The sequence below is a fragment of the Schistocerca cancellata genome, chromosome 2 (genome assembly GCF_023864275.1).
Source record: "Schistocerca cancellata isolate TAMUIC-IGC-003103 chromosome 2, iqSchCanc2.1, whole genome shotgun sequence".
NCBI lineage: Eukaryota > Metazoa > Arthropoda > Insecta > Orthoptera > Acrididae > Schistocerca > Schistocerca cancellata.
Genome location: NC_064627.1, coordinates 425,439,345 through 425,455,365, shown reverse-complemented (window position 1 = coordinate 425,455,365; position 16,021 = coordinate 425,439,345). Strand labels below are relative to the sequence as shown.

The following is a 16,021-nucleotide window of genomic DNA, read 5'->3' as shown; positions in this document are numbered from 1 at the left end:
ATTTTTTCATCACTTTGTACCAGAGTTCTCTTTGTATGGGATGGGAGATGTAAGACATCCATTAAAACTGAATTGTACGTAACTACACATATGTTACTTCTATATGGTACAGTATATGCTGCAGTAAATATGACTGAAAGATCAAAGGCAGATAAAGTGTAGATTTTGTTACAAATGGTTCCATGCGATTCCTTTTGTTGAGAATCTATGAAAAGTGTGGCCGATAGTCTTATCATATATTCTTGGAGTTATGTTTGAATAGAAAATTTGTAAACACATTAAAATTTGAAAAGCAGTGGACTGCTAGTAAGCTACATCAAACTATGCTACAGAGCAGTGAAACTGAGTAACACAAGTGTTTTGTTAGTAGTGGAGTTTGTAGACTGAGTGCATTTTCCCAGTATACTACCAATGAACTAAAGTCAGCCACTTGCTTTACCTGTGACTTGACTCATGTGGTCACTCCATTTTATATCCCCACAAATCGTTACATGCAGATATCTGCATGAATTGCATAATAAAATGAGGGAAATCAGAGTTCACATGGAAAGATATAGGTGTTCGTTTTTTTCCACGCACTGTTCAAGATTGGAATAATAGAGAATTATTGTCAAGGTGGTTCGATGAACCCTCTGCCAGGCTCTTCTTTGTGACTTGCAGAATATTAGTGTAGATGTAGAAATGCTCTTAAAAATTTTTCTACATAGCTTTTGTATATTACTTGCAGGATTTCACATATTGAATCGCATAATGTTTCTGAATTGACCCCATTTTGACAAATACCTGCTGGGAAATCCAAATAGTGAACTAAAGTGTTTTGTTAAGGAAGAGGTCACAGAATGATCAGAGATATTGTATTTCCTGCAAAATCAGTTTGTGTTTTTAATGCTGTATGTCAAGCATGCCTACACCATTCATGGGTGATAACTCTTCTTCTTGCTAATTGTGTGCCGTCCAAATTGCAAAATTGTGTCCTGAACCCCATACCTCTCCAATGCCCTCTTGCTTACAAGGTTACAAAATATGATGGGGATCTTTGACCAGAACTGTTTGATCCTCAGCACAAGGAAAATGTAGAGTGGAGGAGAATTTTAACAGTGGCAGTCATTGTTCAGCGAGAGTCATATTGGTAGCTGTGGCGACAACGGTACAAAACTATATGATCAACAATTCTGTCCCTGTATTACAATCTCGTCGAGGAACATGCTTCTGTTATTGCTCATATATGAATTATATTCCATTAATCTATCTACTACAAACTGCACATTTTCATCATATGTGAGGAAGATGTATGGATGATTACCCAAGTATGTCACATTATTTCCTGTGAGAGATTCCTATGGTATGTTTTAGCTTGAAAAGTAGAAAAAGGAAAGAGAAAGCTCACCAGTAGAACTAGAGAAATGAGAGTTGTGATTTCTGTTAAATACCTCATAGATAAAACTCACATGTAGAGCAAAAATTTATAATTGAAGAAAAGTAAAATTTCGAAACCACACTTATTAACACTTTCAAAGGTACCGTAAGTAAAATATGTAAGCTGAGGGATATCAAACGTTTGTGGCAAACAATGCAGATGGAGATTCCAGAGTTGTACTAATTTCACAAAAGGCAGCCAACTATTGTGTGTAGGTTATGCATAATTAGCCACAATGCTCCAGTGGGAGCGTGAAAAGTGTCAGCACTATGCTGAAATGGTTGTTGATGACTAATAAGTGAGTTTATTATTTGTTGCGAAGGGTTCAGTATTTTCTTGAACATCCGTTGTCTGCCTATCCTCCCCCATCATGCTAACCAGCAGGTTCGCAGAAGACATTTACCATTACATTTCAAATAGTCATGCTTAATTGCCTGTATTCTGCGTGTTCCGTGCATGTAAAATTATAATACATGGTTGACTGAATGCAGATTATTGTTTGGCAGTGTTATTGCTACTCTGCCTTGTACACATGCATTTGTTTTGTTTTCAGGGTTCAAGCTACACAGTGTGGCGGATTTCTGATTTGAAGTCCTCTCTACTAACAGTATCAATCTTTTTGTTTGGTGCCGCATACTCCACACATTGGAAGCATGCCCTTGGTACTGTTGTGGGCATCTTGAATCCAAAATTGATGGCTGGGAGGTATGTAACAATTATTATAGTGCCATAAGGAAATAGTATTTTATATTTTTTGTTAGTTTTTCTCTTCAAACATTATTAGTTACATAGTTGACCAGTTGCTTATTTAACGGATTGTTCACATGATAACATGTTGTGAAATGGATTAGGCCTTAAATTCAACTGCATTTCCAGTTTGTAACCAAAATATGAATTAATGGCTTAGTAAACAAATAGTAATGTCAACTTTTCAAATATCACACATTTATCTAATCTTGTTAGTTCTGTTTAGCTTTATTTATAGCTATTTTAGCACAAGTAAACAAACTGGAAAAAGGAGAGTGACATGATGTTAATAAGATTTGGTACTTAGCTTCAGTAATGCTGTCATGAAGATCTTTGCTGGCTCCTTCATGCTAATTTCAGTTTAGAAGCTCCCACAGTGCGAAATCAAACACTGGTTTCATAGTATTCCATTTACAGTATAACTCCTTTTTAACAAATTTCTGGGGACCCAAATATTTTTTCCCCTTTAAATGTGGGTGTTTCTTCATGGAGGTTTTGCCAGAGTACATGGAAGGAATGACCAAGAATCATAAATCAGGCATTTTTAGGTGTTATAAGTGCCATTTCATTACAAAATGGGCAATCTGCTGTGGTACAGATTTAAATGCAGCAAATATAAAATTATTACACTTCTCACAGTACACATGTGATTTTTTTTTAATCAATAGAGCTTGTGAATTTGGTCCATCCAGCACATTATAGTAAAAGAAGTTGTTGTTAAGGAAATTCCTGACAGCATCAATTCCTTGCACAGCAGCAGCGAAACTTGACTCAACACCCTCCTTTTTTCATCTTCTTCGTCAGTGTCACTGCCAGCTCCTACCTGTATTCCTTCATAAGCATTTCATTTGCATTAATCTAGGATATGGAAATCAGGATGTCATCATCACAGTAACACCCTGGAATGTTGCATTTTCAGAAATGACAGTTTTGCTACTCTATTCTTTTGGAAGAATGTTGTCTTCAACAGCAACTGATTTATCACAACCAGACCTTGTGAAAAAGTTAAACGCATCTTGCTTTGTTATAGAATAACAGGCAGTAACAAACATATGCATCATTTGTACAGTTCCGAGCCTCATCACTTTCTTCCTCTTAAAGAACAAAATTGACCTCTATACTACTGCTACTCTGTACTTGACTTTGACAGAGTGTCTTAAGCCCTGGTTCAGAGGCTGCAGATGACTTGGGCAGTTTGGAGTAAGGAACACATCATTTACATTCTTCTGAAATTATGTTTCCTTAGGATGTACAAGGCATATGTCAATAAGAAGTACAATTTTCTTTTCTGCTGCACCCCTCTTAGCATCTAAATGTCCAAAAAAGTTGTTAAGGTTTTTGACACCTCTGGTGTGCTGTTGTAATCATAAGTACAAAGTAGCATTTTTATATTTTGGAAACACCTGGGAATTAACATTGGAAGCAACATTTCACTTTCATCACTTTTTACATACAGTAACATTGTTGTCCTCTATTTCTACCTCCATGCCATTTTGCAGGAAGTAAATTACGAAAGACACCAGTTTCATCAGTGTTCAGGGCTTATAATGTGTATCAACCATGGTGCTGTAATGTTCTTTTCATAGTTCCCACTTTCTGTGAGAAGAGCCTAATTTTCTCTACTTACACTTGAAATGACAGGTTACGATGTTTTTTAAAACAACTTAACCAGTCGTTGAATGTACTGAAATTTTCAGTGCCAATCTACAGAACGATTTCACGGGCCTTCTCTTGCAGTATGTTTCCACTTATAGGAATTCTTCCACTTCTCAGTCCTTGAGACTAATATAGAATATTTTCCACATCGTTGAATGTAGACATACGAATGTTCTGTTTTTGGACCTCAGGAATTGTTAGCATCAGCGTTCGACCCTTTCTCTGCTGTGGGTGAGTACAAACATCCAGCTACACCATTCCTCAGGTGTTGTGGATGTGTATGCACATGTCTCTTGGTTTTACCTACAGCACTTTAGCGGCCTGAATGCATCCTGAGCTGGCGACCTCTCACTGCTGTGGACAAGTTACTTCCGTATCTCTACGAATAAAAAAGTTATTGAGTATTTCTCATACAACATATGTTCCTTGTTGCGTGGTATCATTTGTGAAAAACCATATTTCGATAACTTGAATTATTTATGAGATATAATGATTGTTATAACCACAAGATTTGTGAATCACAAGGGCATGAATGGGTGCCTCATGCACAACCATCCTTCAGTTAGAAAACCCAATAACTTGGGAATAAAAATCAGATATTTTAAATAAAATTTTGATATATTATCTACAGTTCATTCATTGCAATGTACGAGGTGCATTCAAGTTCTAAGGCCTCTGATTTTTTTTTTTTTTTTTTTTCCCCTGCGGACTGGAAAGAGATAGAAGCATGCGCATTGTTTTAAAATGACGCCGTGTTCATTGTTAATACATTCCAGAGATGGCAGCACCTTACGGCAGATGGAATTTTACTGCCAGCGGCGAGAATGAGAACTGTTTTAAATATTTAAAATGGCGACGTTTTCCTTACTTGAACAGCGTGCAGTCATTCGTTTTCTGAATTTGCGTGGTGTGAAACCAATTGAAATTCATCGACAGTTGAAGGAGGCATGTGGTGATGGAGTTATGGATGTGTCGAAAGTGCGTTCATGGGTGCGACAGTTTAATGAAGGCAGAACATCGTGTGACAACAAACCGAAACAACCTCGGGCTCGCACAAGCCGGTCTGATGACATGATCGAGAAAGTGGAGAGAATTGTGTTGGGGGATCTCCGAATGACTGTTGAACAGATCGCCTCCAGAGTTGGCATTTCTGTGGGTTCTGTGCACACAATCCTGCATGGCAACCTGAAAATGTGAAAAGTGTCATCCAGGTGGGTGCCACGAATGCTGACGGACGACCACATGGCTGCCCGTGTGGCATGTTGCCAAGCAATGTTGACGCACAACGACAGCATGGATGAGACTTTCTTTTTGTCGGTTGTGACAATGGATGAGACGTGAATGCCATTTTTCTATCCAGAAACAAAGCGCCAGTCAGCTCAATGGAAGCACACAGATTCACCGCCACCAAAAAAATTTCGGGTAACTGCCAGCGCTGAAAAAAAATGATGGTGTCCATGTTCTGGGACAGCGAGGGCGTAATCCTTACCCATTGCATTCCGAAGGGCACTACGGTAACAGGTGCATCCTACGAAAATGTTTTGAAGAACAAATTCCTTCCTGCACTGCAACAAAAATGTCCGGGAAGGGCTGCGCGTGTGCTGTTTCACCAAGACAACGCACCCGCACATCGAGCTAACGTTACGCAACAGTTTCTTCGTGATAACAACTTTGAGGTGATTTCTCATGCTCCCTACTCACCTGACCTGGCTCCTAGTGACTTTTGGCTTTTTCCAACAATGAAAGACACTCTCCGTGGCCGCACATTCACCAGCCGTGCTGCTATTGCCTCAGCGATTTTCCAGTGGTCAAAACAGACTCCTAAAGAAGCCTTCACCGCTGCCATGGAATCATGGCATCAGCGTTGTGAAAAATGTGTACGTCTGCAGGGCGATTACGTCGAGAAGTAACGCCAGTTTCATCGATTTCGGGTGAGTAGTTAATTAGAAAAAAAATCGGAGGCCTTAGAACTTGAATGCACCTCGTATAAGTTAAAATCAATCCTACATGAAGCTGAAGCAAAGCATTTTTAACTCAGGTCCTTAAAAAATTATGTGCAATGTTCTACTTAATTCAGTGCAGTGTAGAAAGTATGACAGATAAAGGAAAGAAATTCAGTTCTTCATTGAGTGAAGGTTGTTGTTGTAGTCTTCAGTCCAGAGACTGGTTTCATACAGCTCTCCATGCTACTCTATCCTGTGCAAGGTTCTTCATCTCCCAGTACCTACTGCAACCTACATCCTTCTGAATCTGTTTTTTGTATTCATCTCTTGGTCTTCCTCTACAATTTTTACCTCCACACTGCCCTCCAATACTAAAGTGGTGATCCCTTGATGCCTTAGAATATGCCCTACCAAGCTATCCCTTCTTCTAGTCAAGTTGTGCCACAAATTTCTCTTCTCTCCAATTCTATTCAATGCCTCCTCATTAGTTATGTGATCTACCCATCTAATCTTCAGCATTCTTCTGTAGCACCACATTTTGAAAGCTTTTATTATCTTCTTGTCTAAACTATTTATCATCCACATTTCACTTCCGTACATGGCTACACTCCATACAAATACTTTTAGAAACAACTTCCTGACACTTAAATCTATACTCGATGTTAACAAATTTCTCTTCTTCAGAAATGCTTTCCTTGCCATTGCCAGTCTACATTTTATGCTGCAGATATAGTTCAAGTGGTTCAAATGGCTCTGAGCACTATGGGACTTAACATCTGGGTCATCAGTCCTCTAGAACTTAGAACTGCTTAAACCTAACTAACCTAAGGACATCACACACATCCATGCCCGAGGTAGGATTCGAACCTGCGACTGTAGCGGACGCTTGGTTGCAGACTGTAGCGCCTAGAACAGGCCGGCTTTATATGTGTTAAAGTACATAAATGTTTTGAAGTGTGTAAATAAACTGTCAAAACTTTAACGGCCCGTAGAATTCGTTTTATATAAGCACCACTCCCTGCTGTACCAGGAAAAGAAGGTAACCAGCAGAAAAATGCTCCTTTCAGTGCACAAAAAGGCAAATATGTTCCTCTTTAAAAGACTCTGACAGAAAAATGGGAAGCCAACTGCCTCAATCTTCATTCTGCCTTCCTCACCAAATATTAACAATCGATCAGATTCACTATTTTTAGTGCTGAAAGAGAGTAGCAGAGAGATAGTGACAGTGGAACAGGGTGTATACGACCCGGGACAACCGGGAAAAACCCGGGATTTTTTCGGAATTCCGGGAATTTTTCATTGTTTTAGCTTTCAGTTAAATTTTTGTAATTTTGACTGCAGAATTGATTCTCTAGCAAAGAATGTTATTGTTTCCTCCTACTGGAGAATGATACTGCAGCAATAAAATATAAACAAGAAGGAAAAAAATAAATCTTTAGTGGCAAAGGAAAAGTGCAATTTACAACAACAAAACACCGTGCACGCACAAGCGTGTGCAAATAGCAAAAATATGTCAAAGGCCGTAGGGCGCAGACTGTAATTCTTCGTAACAATAAACTGCTTGCTATGAGCATGACATCAAAGCTGTTCACATTATGTTCGTTTGACCAGTTGCCAGCGGTCTGTTGCGCATGCGCATTTGATCGCGTATAAGCAGTACCTTCTCCCATCTCCCTCTACTTGAAGTTTGGCTGTTAGCTGTATCAGTAGTAGCAGCAAGCAGCCAGATGCAAATGAGAAAAATTTTTCTCGCGTGCCATAGCTGCCAGATTCGCGCTTTCACAGAGTTGTCTGAGTTGTAGTGGGGAAGGGGTTAGTCTCCACGTGACCCGTGTTTACGTTAAGTGATTTTGCTGCTTCTCTTCATGTACAACTCCCATGTCAAATGAAAACAAAACAGATTTCTGTGGCCGGGAGCTATCAACTGAATTAAAATACATTCACATAATTATGGAGTGCAAAAATATATTATTAATTTCAATTTTCTGATTTTATTTTATTTCCAAGTTAGGAGCAGTCAAGCATTAATCGCCTTGCAGAACAATGAAGTTATTTTTGCAAGTTTCCTAAAGAAATTTGGCTTTATTAATCTTTCTGCTGAGGAAATCATTTTATTTGAAACATAGTGTTTCATTCTACAGTATTGGCTAGTTCCAACTGTTCACTGAATTTCAAGTACAATTTCAAATGCATGTTATCATCTTCTGCCATGTATGGCATTATGCCATAATAAAGAACCAAAAGTGAGATCGTAGAGTACAGGTACTCCAAGAAAATTGACATCCCAAAAACCACACTGAAATGCTTAATATCAGATGGGACCTTCATTGTGAATCTGGAAAAAGCCAATTTGCACTTCAAGCCGAATTATGCATTTTAGTATGGTTCACGAAATTCCAATGCTCTTTGGAGTATCCTCTGATGCCCTGTTTCTTTTATGGTGTAATGTAAGCTCTCTTAGTGCTTTATACACACGAACATGCGGGCTTCCTACACCACTGCAGTTGCACACGCACAATAATGCCTGTTTTCTGGCGCTCTCTGGCAACTGGTAAATTGACCCTATTTCTAACAGTCTCCGGATAGTACTGTGAACGGTGGTTAGAAAAGCGTTTCTTTCATAGTAAATTTCTTTTTACGCAAGATAAAATAAGTTACGTGTGAGAAACTGGGATGGATATCTAAATCACAGAGCGTTCGAAACTGAACAATTTGAGAACCAGCCACTTACAAGAATTTCGAGCCGAGACATTTATGTCATAATTTTAAATTTACTGGCACAGTTATGTGATGTATCTTAAAGTATAACACACGCAAAAGAGATCAATATTACATGTGAAAGCTTAATTTCTGTTGTAGCGTGTTAATCTTAGAGACCAATATAATATGTGAAAGCTTAGCTTTTCTTGTAGATATACGGTACTGTGTACATTAATGTAAACCATTAACTTTTCCTCTTGTGTGTTCGCGCTATGTAACCAGTGATTTTGCTATTGGCTGACTATAACACGTGTCCTATGCTCTGAATAGCTGCTGTCATCGGCTGGCGATACCTCGTGGCTTGAGATATGACTCGCTTACAAAAGGACATAGCAACCTCGGTTTCAACACTCTGGAAACTAACGCGCTGTATTTGGTACAATTCGAATTTATACTTTTGTAATACGAAAATATGCAACGTATATGTTGCTGAAAATCAAAGATCCTTCCAAAACTTCTCTCATTTTTTTTAATTAAAAGTCTCTCCATACTTCTCTCCCCCGTCTTTTCTTTTTTTCCCGGAAGTTCTACGCGATTGTATAAAACGTTAACCATTCAAAGGATTGATAAGTTTTGCAGTTCCGAGGGAAAATCTACTGAAAACTTACTGTCACTTAGCACGGAAAAAGCGTATTTTTTAAACGGGATATCCGGGAATAATCCGGGAATTTTTTTCCCTTGTCCCCGTATACACCCTGTGGAAGATAGAGGAGACAATAAACATAAAGAGAGAGGAGACAGTGAAAGTTGGAGAGAGAAAGTGGCAGTGAAAGAGAAAGAGAGATGAAGGAAGACAACAGCAGTGGGGATGGAGAGAAAGGAGGTGGTCAGTGAGTGACAATTGCTGTAAAAGAAAAAGAGATGGCTGGAGAACGAAGCCATGGGAGAAAAAGAGAGATGGACTGTGGAAATACAGATGGGTGGATGCCGTACATAGGCTTGGAGGAAATGATAAATACAGACGAGTCATAACTGTAGATATAGGGGACGGTGCATTTTTGGCCAGAATTTTGAACACCTGGGCATAGGGGAAAACATACGTTGGACCCCCACACAGAATTTTTGAGCTCCGAAGGTATGGTTGAAACATTGGCAGTGGGAAAGAAAGACAGAAGGAGACAGTGTAAATGAGTGAGGATCTGCTGTAAGTCAATGGGAGAAAAAGGAGACTGTGGTCAAGAGACGTATATAGATAGTGGCAGTGAGAGATAGATGCTTAGTATGAAGGCTTAACTACAAAGAGAGATTAGGTAAAAGGATTTAGAATGTTCTGTGTTAAAAGAGCACGAAAATGTTCGCACATCAAAATTTTTGGTGAGGAGAGGGCAGAATGATGATTAAGGGAGCTGGTTCCCCACTTTTCTGCCAGTCTTTTAAAGAGAAACATATTTGCTTGTTTTGTGTCTGACAGAGGCATTTTTCTGCTGGTGAAATATTACGTTTGTACTGTATGTTACATAAAAATCACAACTGAAAAAAATTATCTTGACTTGAAGGTAATGCTGCAACAGCTATGGTCAAGACGTATCAAGTGATTCATCATTAAAAATATTTTGTGAATTAAAAGTCTGACACTGCATCAAATAGTACCAAAAAAACGTGGTATCAAACTGTTCATTTTGCCAACTGGTACCAAACTGTTCATTTTGCCAACCTGACCTGTTTCCTGGTACATTACAAAATCTCAGCCTAAATAGATAATCAGTAAATAACATTTAACAGGTATGACAATAATTGTGTTTAATTTTTATACTGTATTATTAATGGATTTATTAATTTAAATTATGTATATATTTAAATTCTCATTTTTAAACACAGTGTTATCAGAAGTAGCTGAAGATTACTAGAAAAGCCTAGTGACAGCAATTTCAGCTGCATAGAACACATTATTAGGATCTCCCTTACAATGAGACAGTTTTAGAGATGAAACAAACATTCTGTGGTGTCTAAAACTTCAGGCAAGATGAGCTGCATGAATTCTGCGAGTGTATTGGTAACTTTTAGCCTCACTTTAACATACCCAACTGAACTTTTTGTTTTATAGGAAAACACAAATATGTTATTCATGCGCCATAAGCCACCAAGTCAGCCCTGTAGTTTTTACTGCAGGGGACTGTCAGCTAATGAAATAAGCCATTGTAAGAAATTGGATATCATAAATTGTTATATTTAGTAAAAATTTCCCGATCTATTCCTGCCATTTTTTGAGTAATGTGGATAGAGGGTTTGGGTTAACAAAAAAAGGGGAGCTGATGGGTGCCATTTCCTTTCTTCAGTTTTGGCTGTCCATATGCAGGTATCATACCAGAAAATGATAGGTATTGCTTCAAGTAGTGTAAGAACCAGTTCTGTTACTTTGCTGAATGATGGGTAGACATTCTGCGAAGCAGTAAACCACAATATACCATTGGAGATGGCCATTGTTGTGCATGGCCATTGTGACATTGCAGAGTTTGTCTGGTTCAGCATATTTGACGTCTCAGTACGCTACACATCAATTTCACATCACACTGTGATGTTCTGCTGTCTGCATGTAATTGAAATTAGGTAGGGGGTTTTGAGGGTATACTAGCAGGGTGTGTACGCCTTGGGAAATCTGAGAAAAATCTGGGAATTTTTTCATCTGGGAGGAAACCAGGAAAACCCAGAAACTTTTTAGATTTCCAGGAATTTTTCATTGTTGTAGTTTTAATTTAAATTTTTGTAATTTTGATTGACAAGAACTAAAACTCTAACAAAGAATTGTACTTTAGCCCACTATTGTAGAATCATACCGCAGGAATAAAACATAAATGAGAGAAAAACAGCAAAATGAAACTTAAATTTCAAAGAAAATGCGCCATTTACAACAAAATACAGAGCACACACTGATTTCTGCTGGCAGCAAAATGTGTGAAAGGCTTTGCAGTGAAAACTATGCAATTCTTTGTACAGGGTGTTTCAAAAATGACCGGTATATTTGAAACGGCAATAAAAACTAAACGAGCAGCGATAGAAATACACCGTTTGTTGCAATATGCTTGGGACAACAGTACATTTTCAGGCAGACAAACTTTCGAAATTACAGTAGTTACAATTTTCAACAACAGATGGCGCTGCGGTCTGGGAAACTCTATAGTGCGATATTTGCCACATATCCACCATGCGTAGCAATAATATGGCGTAGTCTCTGAATGAAATTACCCGAAACCTTTGACAACGTGTCTGGCGGAATGGCTTCACATGCAGATGAGATGTACTGCTTCAGCTGTTCAATTGTTTCTGGATTCTGGCGGTACACCTGGTCTTTCAAGTGTCCCCACAGAAAGAAGTCACAGGGGTTCATGTCTGGCGAATAGGGAGGCCAATCCACGCCGCCTCCTGTATGTTTCGGATAGCCCAAAGCAATCACACGATCATCGAAATATTCATTCAGGAAATTAAAGACGTCGGCCATGCGATGTGGCCGGGCACCATCTTGCATAAACCACGAGGTGTTCGCAGTGTCGTCTAAGGCAGTTTGTACCGCCACAAATTCACGAAGAATGTCCAGATAGCGTGATGCAGTAATCGTTTCGGATCTGAAAAATGGGCCAATGATTCCTTTGGAAGAAATGGCGGCCCAGACCAGTACTTTTTGAGGATGCAGGGACGATGGGACTGCAACATGGGGCTTTTCGGTTCCCCATATGCACCAGTTCTGTTTATTGACGAAGCCGTCCAGGTAAAAATAAGCTTCGTCAGTAAACCAAATGCTGCCCACATGCATATCGCCGTCATCAATCCTGTGCACTATATCGTTAGCGAATGTCTCTCGTGCAGCAATGGTAGTGGCGCTGAGGGGTTGCCGCGTTTGAATTTTGTATGGATAGAGGTGTAAACTCTGGTGCATGAGACGATACGTGGACGTTGGCGTCATTTGGACCGCAGCTGCAACACGGCGAACGGAAACCCGAGGCCGCTGTTGGATCACCTGCTGCACTAGCTGCGCGTTGCCCTCTGTGGTTGCCGTATGCGGTCGCCCTACCTTTCCAGCACGTTCATCCGTCATGTTCCCAGTCTGTTGAAATTTTTCAAACAGATCCTTTATTGTATCACTTTTCGGTCCTTTGGTTACATTAAACCTCCGTTGAAAACTTCGTCTTGTTGCAACAACACTGTGTTCTAGGCGGTGGAATTCCAACACCAGAAAAATCTCTGTTCTAAGGAATAAACCATGTTGTCTACAGCACACTTGCACGTTGTGAACAGCACACGCTTACAGCAGAAAGACGACGTACAGAATGGCGCACCCACAGACTGCGTTGTCTTCTATATCTTTCACATCACTTGCAGCGCCATCTGTTGTTGAAAATTGTAACTACTGTAATTTCGAAAGTTTGTCCACCTGAAAATGTACTGTTGTCCCAAGCATATTGCAACAAACGGTGTATTTCTATCGCTGCTCGTTTAGTTTTTATTGCTGTTTCAAATATACCGGTCATTTTTGAAACACCCTGTAAGAACAAACAGCTTTGGATGAGTATGATGTCACAACGGTTTACATTAGTTTCATTTGATCAGTTGCCAGCAGGTTCGTGTGCAAGCACAGAGGTGAAGTTGCATGTGAGCAGAACTTTCTCTTGCCTCTGGCTACTTGAAGTGTGGCTATTAGTTGTGTGCTGTCCTTAGGTTAGTTAGGTTTAAGTAGTTCTAAGACTTATGACCACAGCAGTTGAGTCCCATAGTGCTCAGAGCCATTTGAACCATTTGGCTATTAGTTATCTAAGCAGTAGCAACAAGCAGCCATGTGTTAGCCACAAAAACTTTTCTAGGACTCCCAAGCTGCTAGATCTGTGCATGCACAGAGCAGTCTGAGTTGTAGAGGAGGGGGAAATCTGCACATGACTTGTGTTCATTTAATGAGTTTGCTGTTTGCTCTTCGTTTACATCTCTCACATCAATTTCTGTGGCTGGGAGGTATAATTCACAAAACTACGGAAGACTAAATATGATATTAGTTTCATTTTATGATTTTATTATATTTCCATGTTATTGGTAATCAACCATTGATCATCATGCAGAACAATGAAGTTAGTTTTGTTGGCTTGCTAAAAAGTTTGGCTTTTATTACTCTTTTCCACAGAGGCAGCCAATTTATTTGAAACACTATTGGCTGGTTTCCACCATTCACTGAATTTCAGGCACATGTTCTCATCTTCTGGTACTAATGGCATAATACCACATCTGGGAGGAAACCAGGAGTACCTGTACTCCAAAAACTTGATATCCCGAAAACCACACTGAAAAGTTTAATATCAGTTTGGGCCCTACATCAGTGTCAGTCTAGACATACTTGAGTCTAGACATGTGCACTTTAAGTGAATTTTGCATTTCAGTATGGTTTACGATACTCTTTCTTGGAGTATTCTGATGACCTGTTTATTTTATGACATAATGTATGACCTGCTAATGCTGTATACGTACAAACACATGTAAATGTTCACTTGAAGATGGCTAAGCAATCAAATTTGGTCAGTAGTATTGAATAAAATGCTGTTTCAAATATATTGACAGCTATATATACACACACACACACACACACACACACACACACATATCCATCCACACATGTGTATGTGTGGATGGATATGTGTGTGTGTGTGTGTGTGTGCGAGTGTATACCTGTCCTTTTTTCCCCCTAAGGTAAGTCTTTCCGCTCCCGGGATTGGAATGACTCCTTACCCTCTCCCTTAAAACCCATATCCTTTTGTCTTTCCTTCTCCTTCCCTCTTTCCCGACGAGGCAACCGTTGGTTGCGAAAGCTAGAATTTTGTGTGTATGTTTGTGTTTGTTTGTGTGTCTATCGACCTGCCAGCGCTTTTGTTTGGTAAGTCTCATCATCTTTCTTTTTAAATATATTTTTCCCACGTGGAATGTTTCCCTCTATTATATATATATATATATATATATATACCTAAAAACAAAGATGATGTGACTTACCAAATGAAAGTGCTGGCAGGTCGACAGACACACAAACGAACACAAACATACACACAAAATTCAAGCTTTCGCAACAAACTGTTGCCTCATCGGGAAAGAGGGAAGGAGAGGGAAAGACGAAAGGATGTGGGTTTTAAGGGAGAGGGTAAGGAGTCATTCCAGTCCCGGGAGCGGAAAGACTTACCTTAGGGGGAAAAAAGGACGGGTATACACTCGCGCACACACACACATATCCATCCACACATATACAGACACAAGCAGACATATTTAAAGACAAAGAGTTTGGGCAGAGATGTGTGTATGTTTGTGTTCGTTTGTGTGTCTGTCGACCTGCCAGCACTTTCATTTGGTAAGTCACATCATCTTTCTAAATATATATATATATATATATATATTTAAAAAGAAAGATGATGAGACTTACCAAACAAAAGCGCTGGCAGGTCGATAGACACACAAACAAACACAAACATACACACAAAATTCTAGCTTTCGCAACCAACGGTTGCCTCGTCAGGAAAGAGGGAAGGAGAAGGAAAGACAAAAGGATATGGGTTTTAAGGGAGAGGGTAAGGAGTCATTCCAATCCCGGGAGCGGAAAGACTTACCTTAGGGGGAAAAAAGGACAGGTATACACTCGCACACACACACATATCCATCCACCCATACACAGACACAAGCAGACATTTGTAAAGGCAAAGAGTTTGGGCAGAGATGTCAGTCGGGACGGAAGTACAGAGGCAAAGATGATGTTGAAAGACAGGTGAGGTATGAGCGGCGGCAGATTGAAATTAGAAATTAGCGGAGATTGAGGCCTGGCGGATAGCGAGAAGAGAGGATATGCTGAAGGGCAAGTTCCCATCTCCGGAGTTCTGACAGGTTGGTGTTAGTGGGAAGTATCCAGATAACCCGGACGGTGTAACACTGTGCCAAGATGTGCTGGCCGTGCACCAAGGCATGTTTAGCCACAGGGTGATCCTCATTACCAACAAACACTGTCTGCCTGTGTCCATTCATGCGAATGGACAGTTTGTTGCTGGTCATTCCCACATAGAACGCTTCACAGTGTAGGCAGGTCAGTTGGTAAATCACGTGGGTGCTTTCACACGTGGCTCTGCCTTTGATCGTGTACACCTTCCGGGTTACAGGACTGGAATAGGTGGTGGTGGGAGGGTGCATGGGACAGGTTTTACACCGGGGGGCGGTTACAGGGGTAGGAGCCAGAGGGTAGGGAAGGTGGTTTGGGGATTTCATAGGGATGAACTAAGAGGTTACGAAGGTTAGGTGGACGGCGGAAAGACACTCTTGGTGGAGTGGGGAGGATTTCATGAAGGATGGATCTCATTTCAGGGCAGGATTTGAGGAAGTCGTATTCCTGCTGGAGAGCCACATTCAGAATCTGATCCAGTCCCGGAAAGTATCCTGTCACAAGTGGGGCACTTTTGGGGTTCTTCTGTGGAAGGTTCCGGGTTTGAGGAGATGAGGAAGTGGCTCTGGTTATTTGCTTCTGTACCAGGTCGGGAGGGTAGTTACGGGATGC

General features: G+C 40.1%; 1 protein-coding gene across 1 annotated transcript in view; it reads left to right on the top strand.

Annotated features, from left to right (window-relative positions):
* The window catches only part of LOC126161887 (protein MCM10 homolog), a 99,726-nt gene that overhangs the window by 12,975 nt on the left and 70,730 nt on the right, over nucleotides 1-16,021 (top strand). Inside the window, exon 5 of the mRNA XM_049918027.1 lies at nucleotides 1,971-2,122. Within this exon, the coding sequence (XP_049773984.1) occupies nucleotides 1,971-2,122 (152 nt within the window). The remainder of the gene's footprint in view (nucleotides 1-1,970; nucleotides 2,123-16,021) is intronic.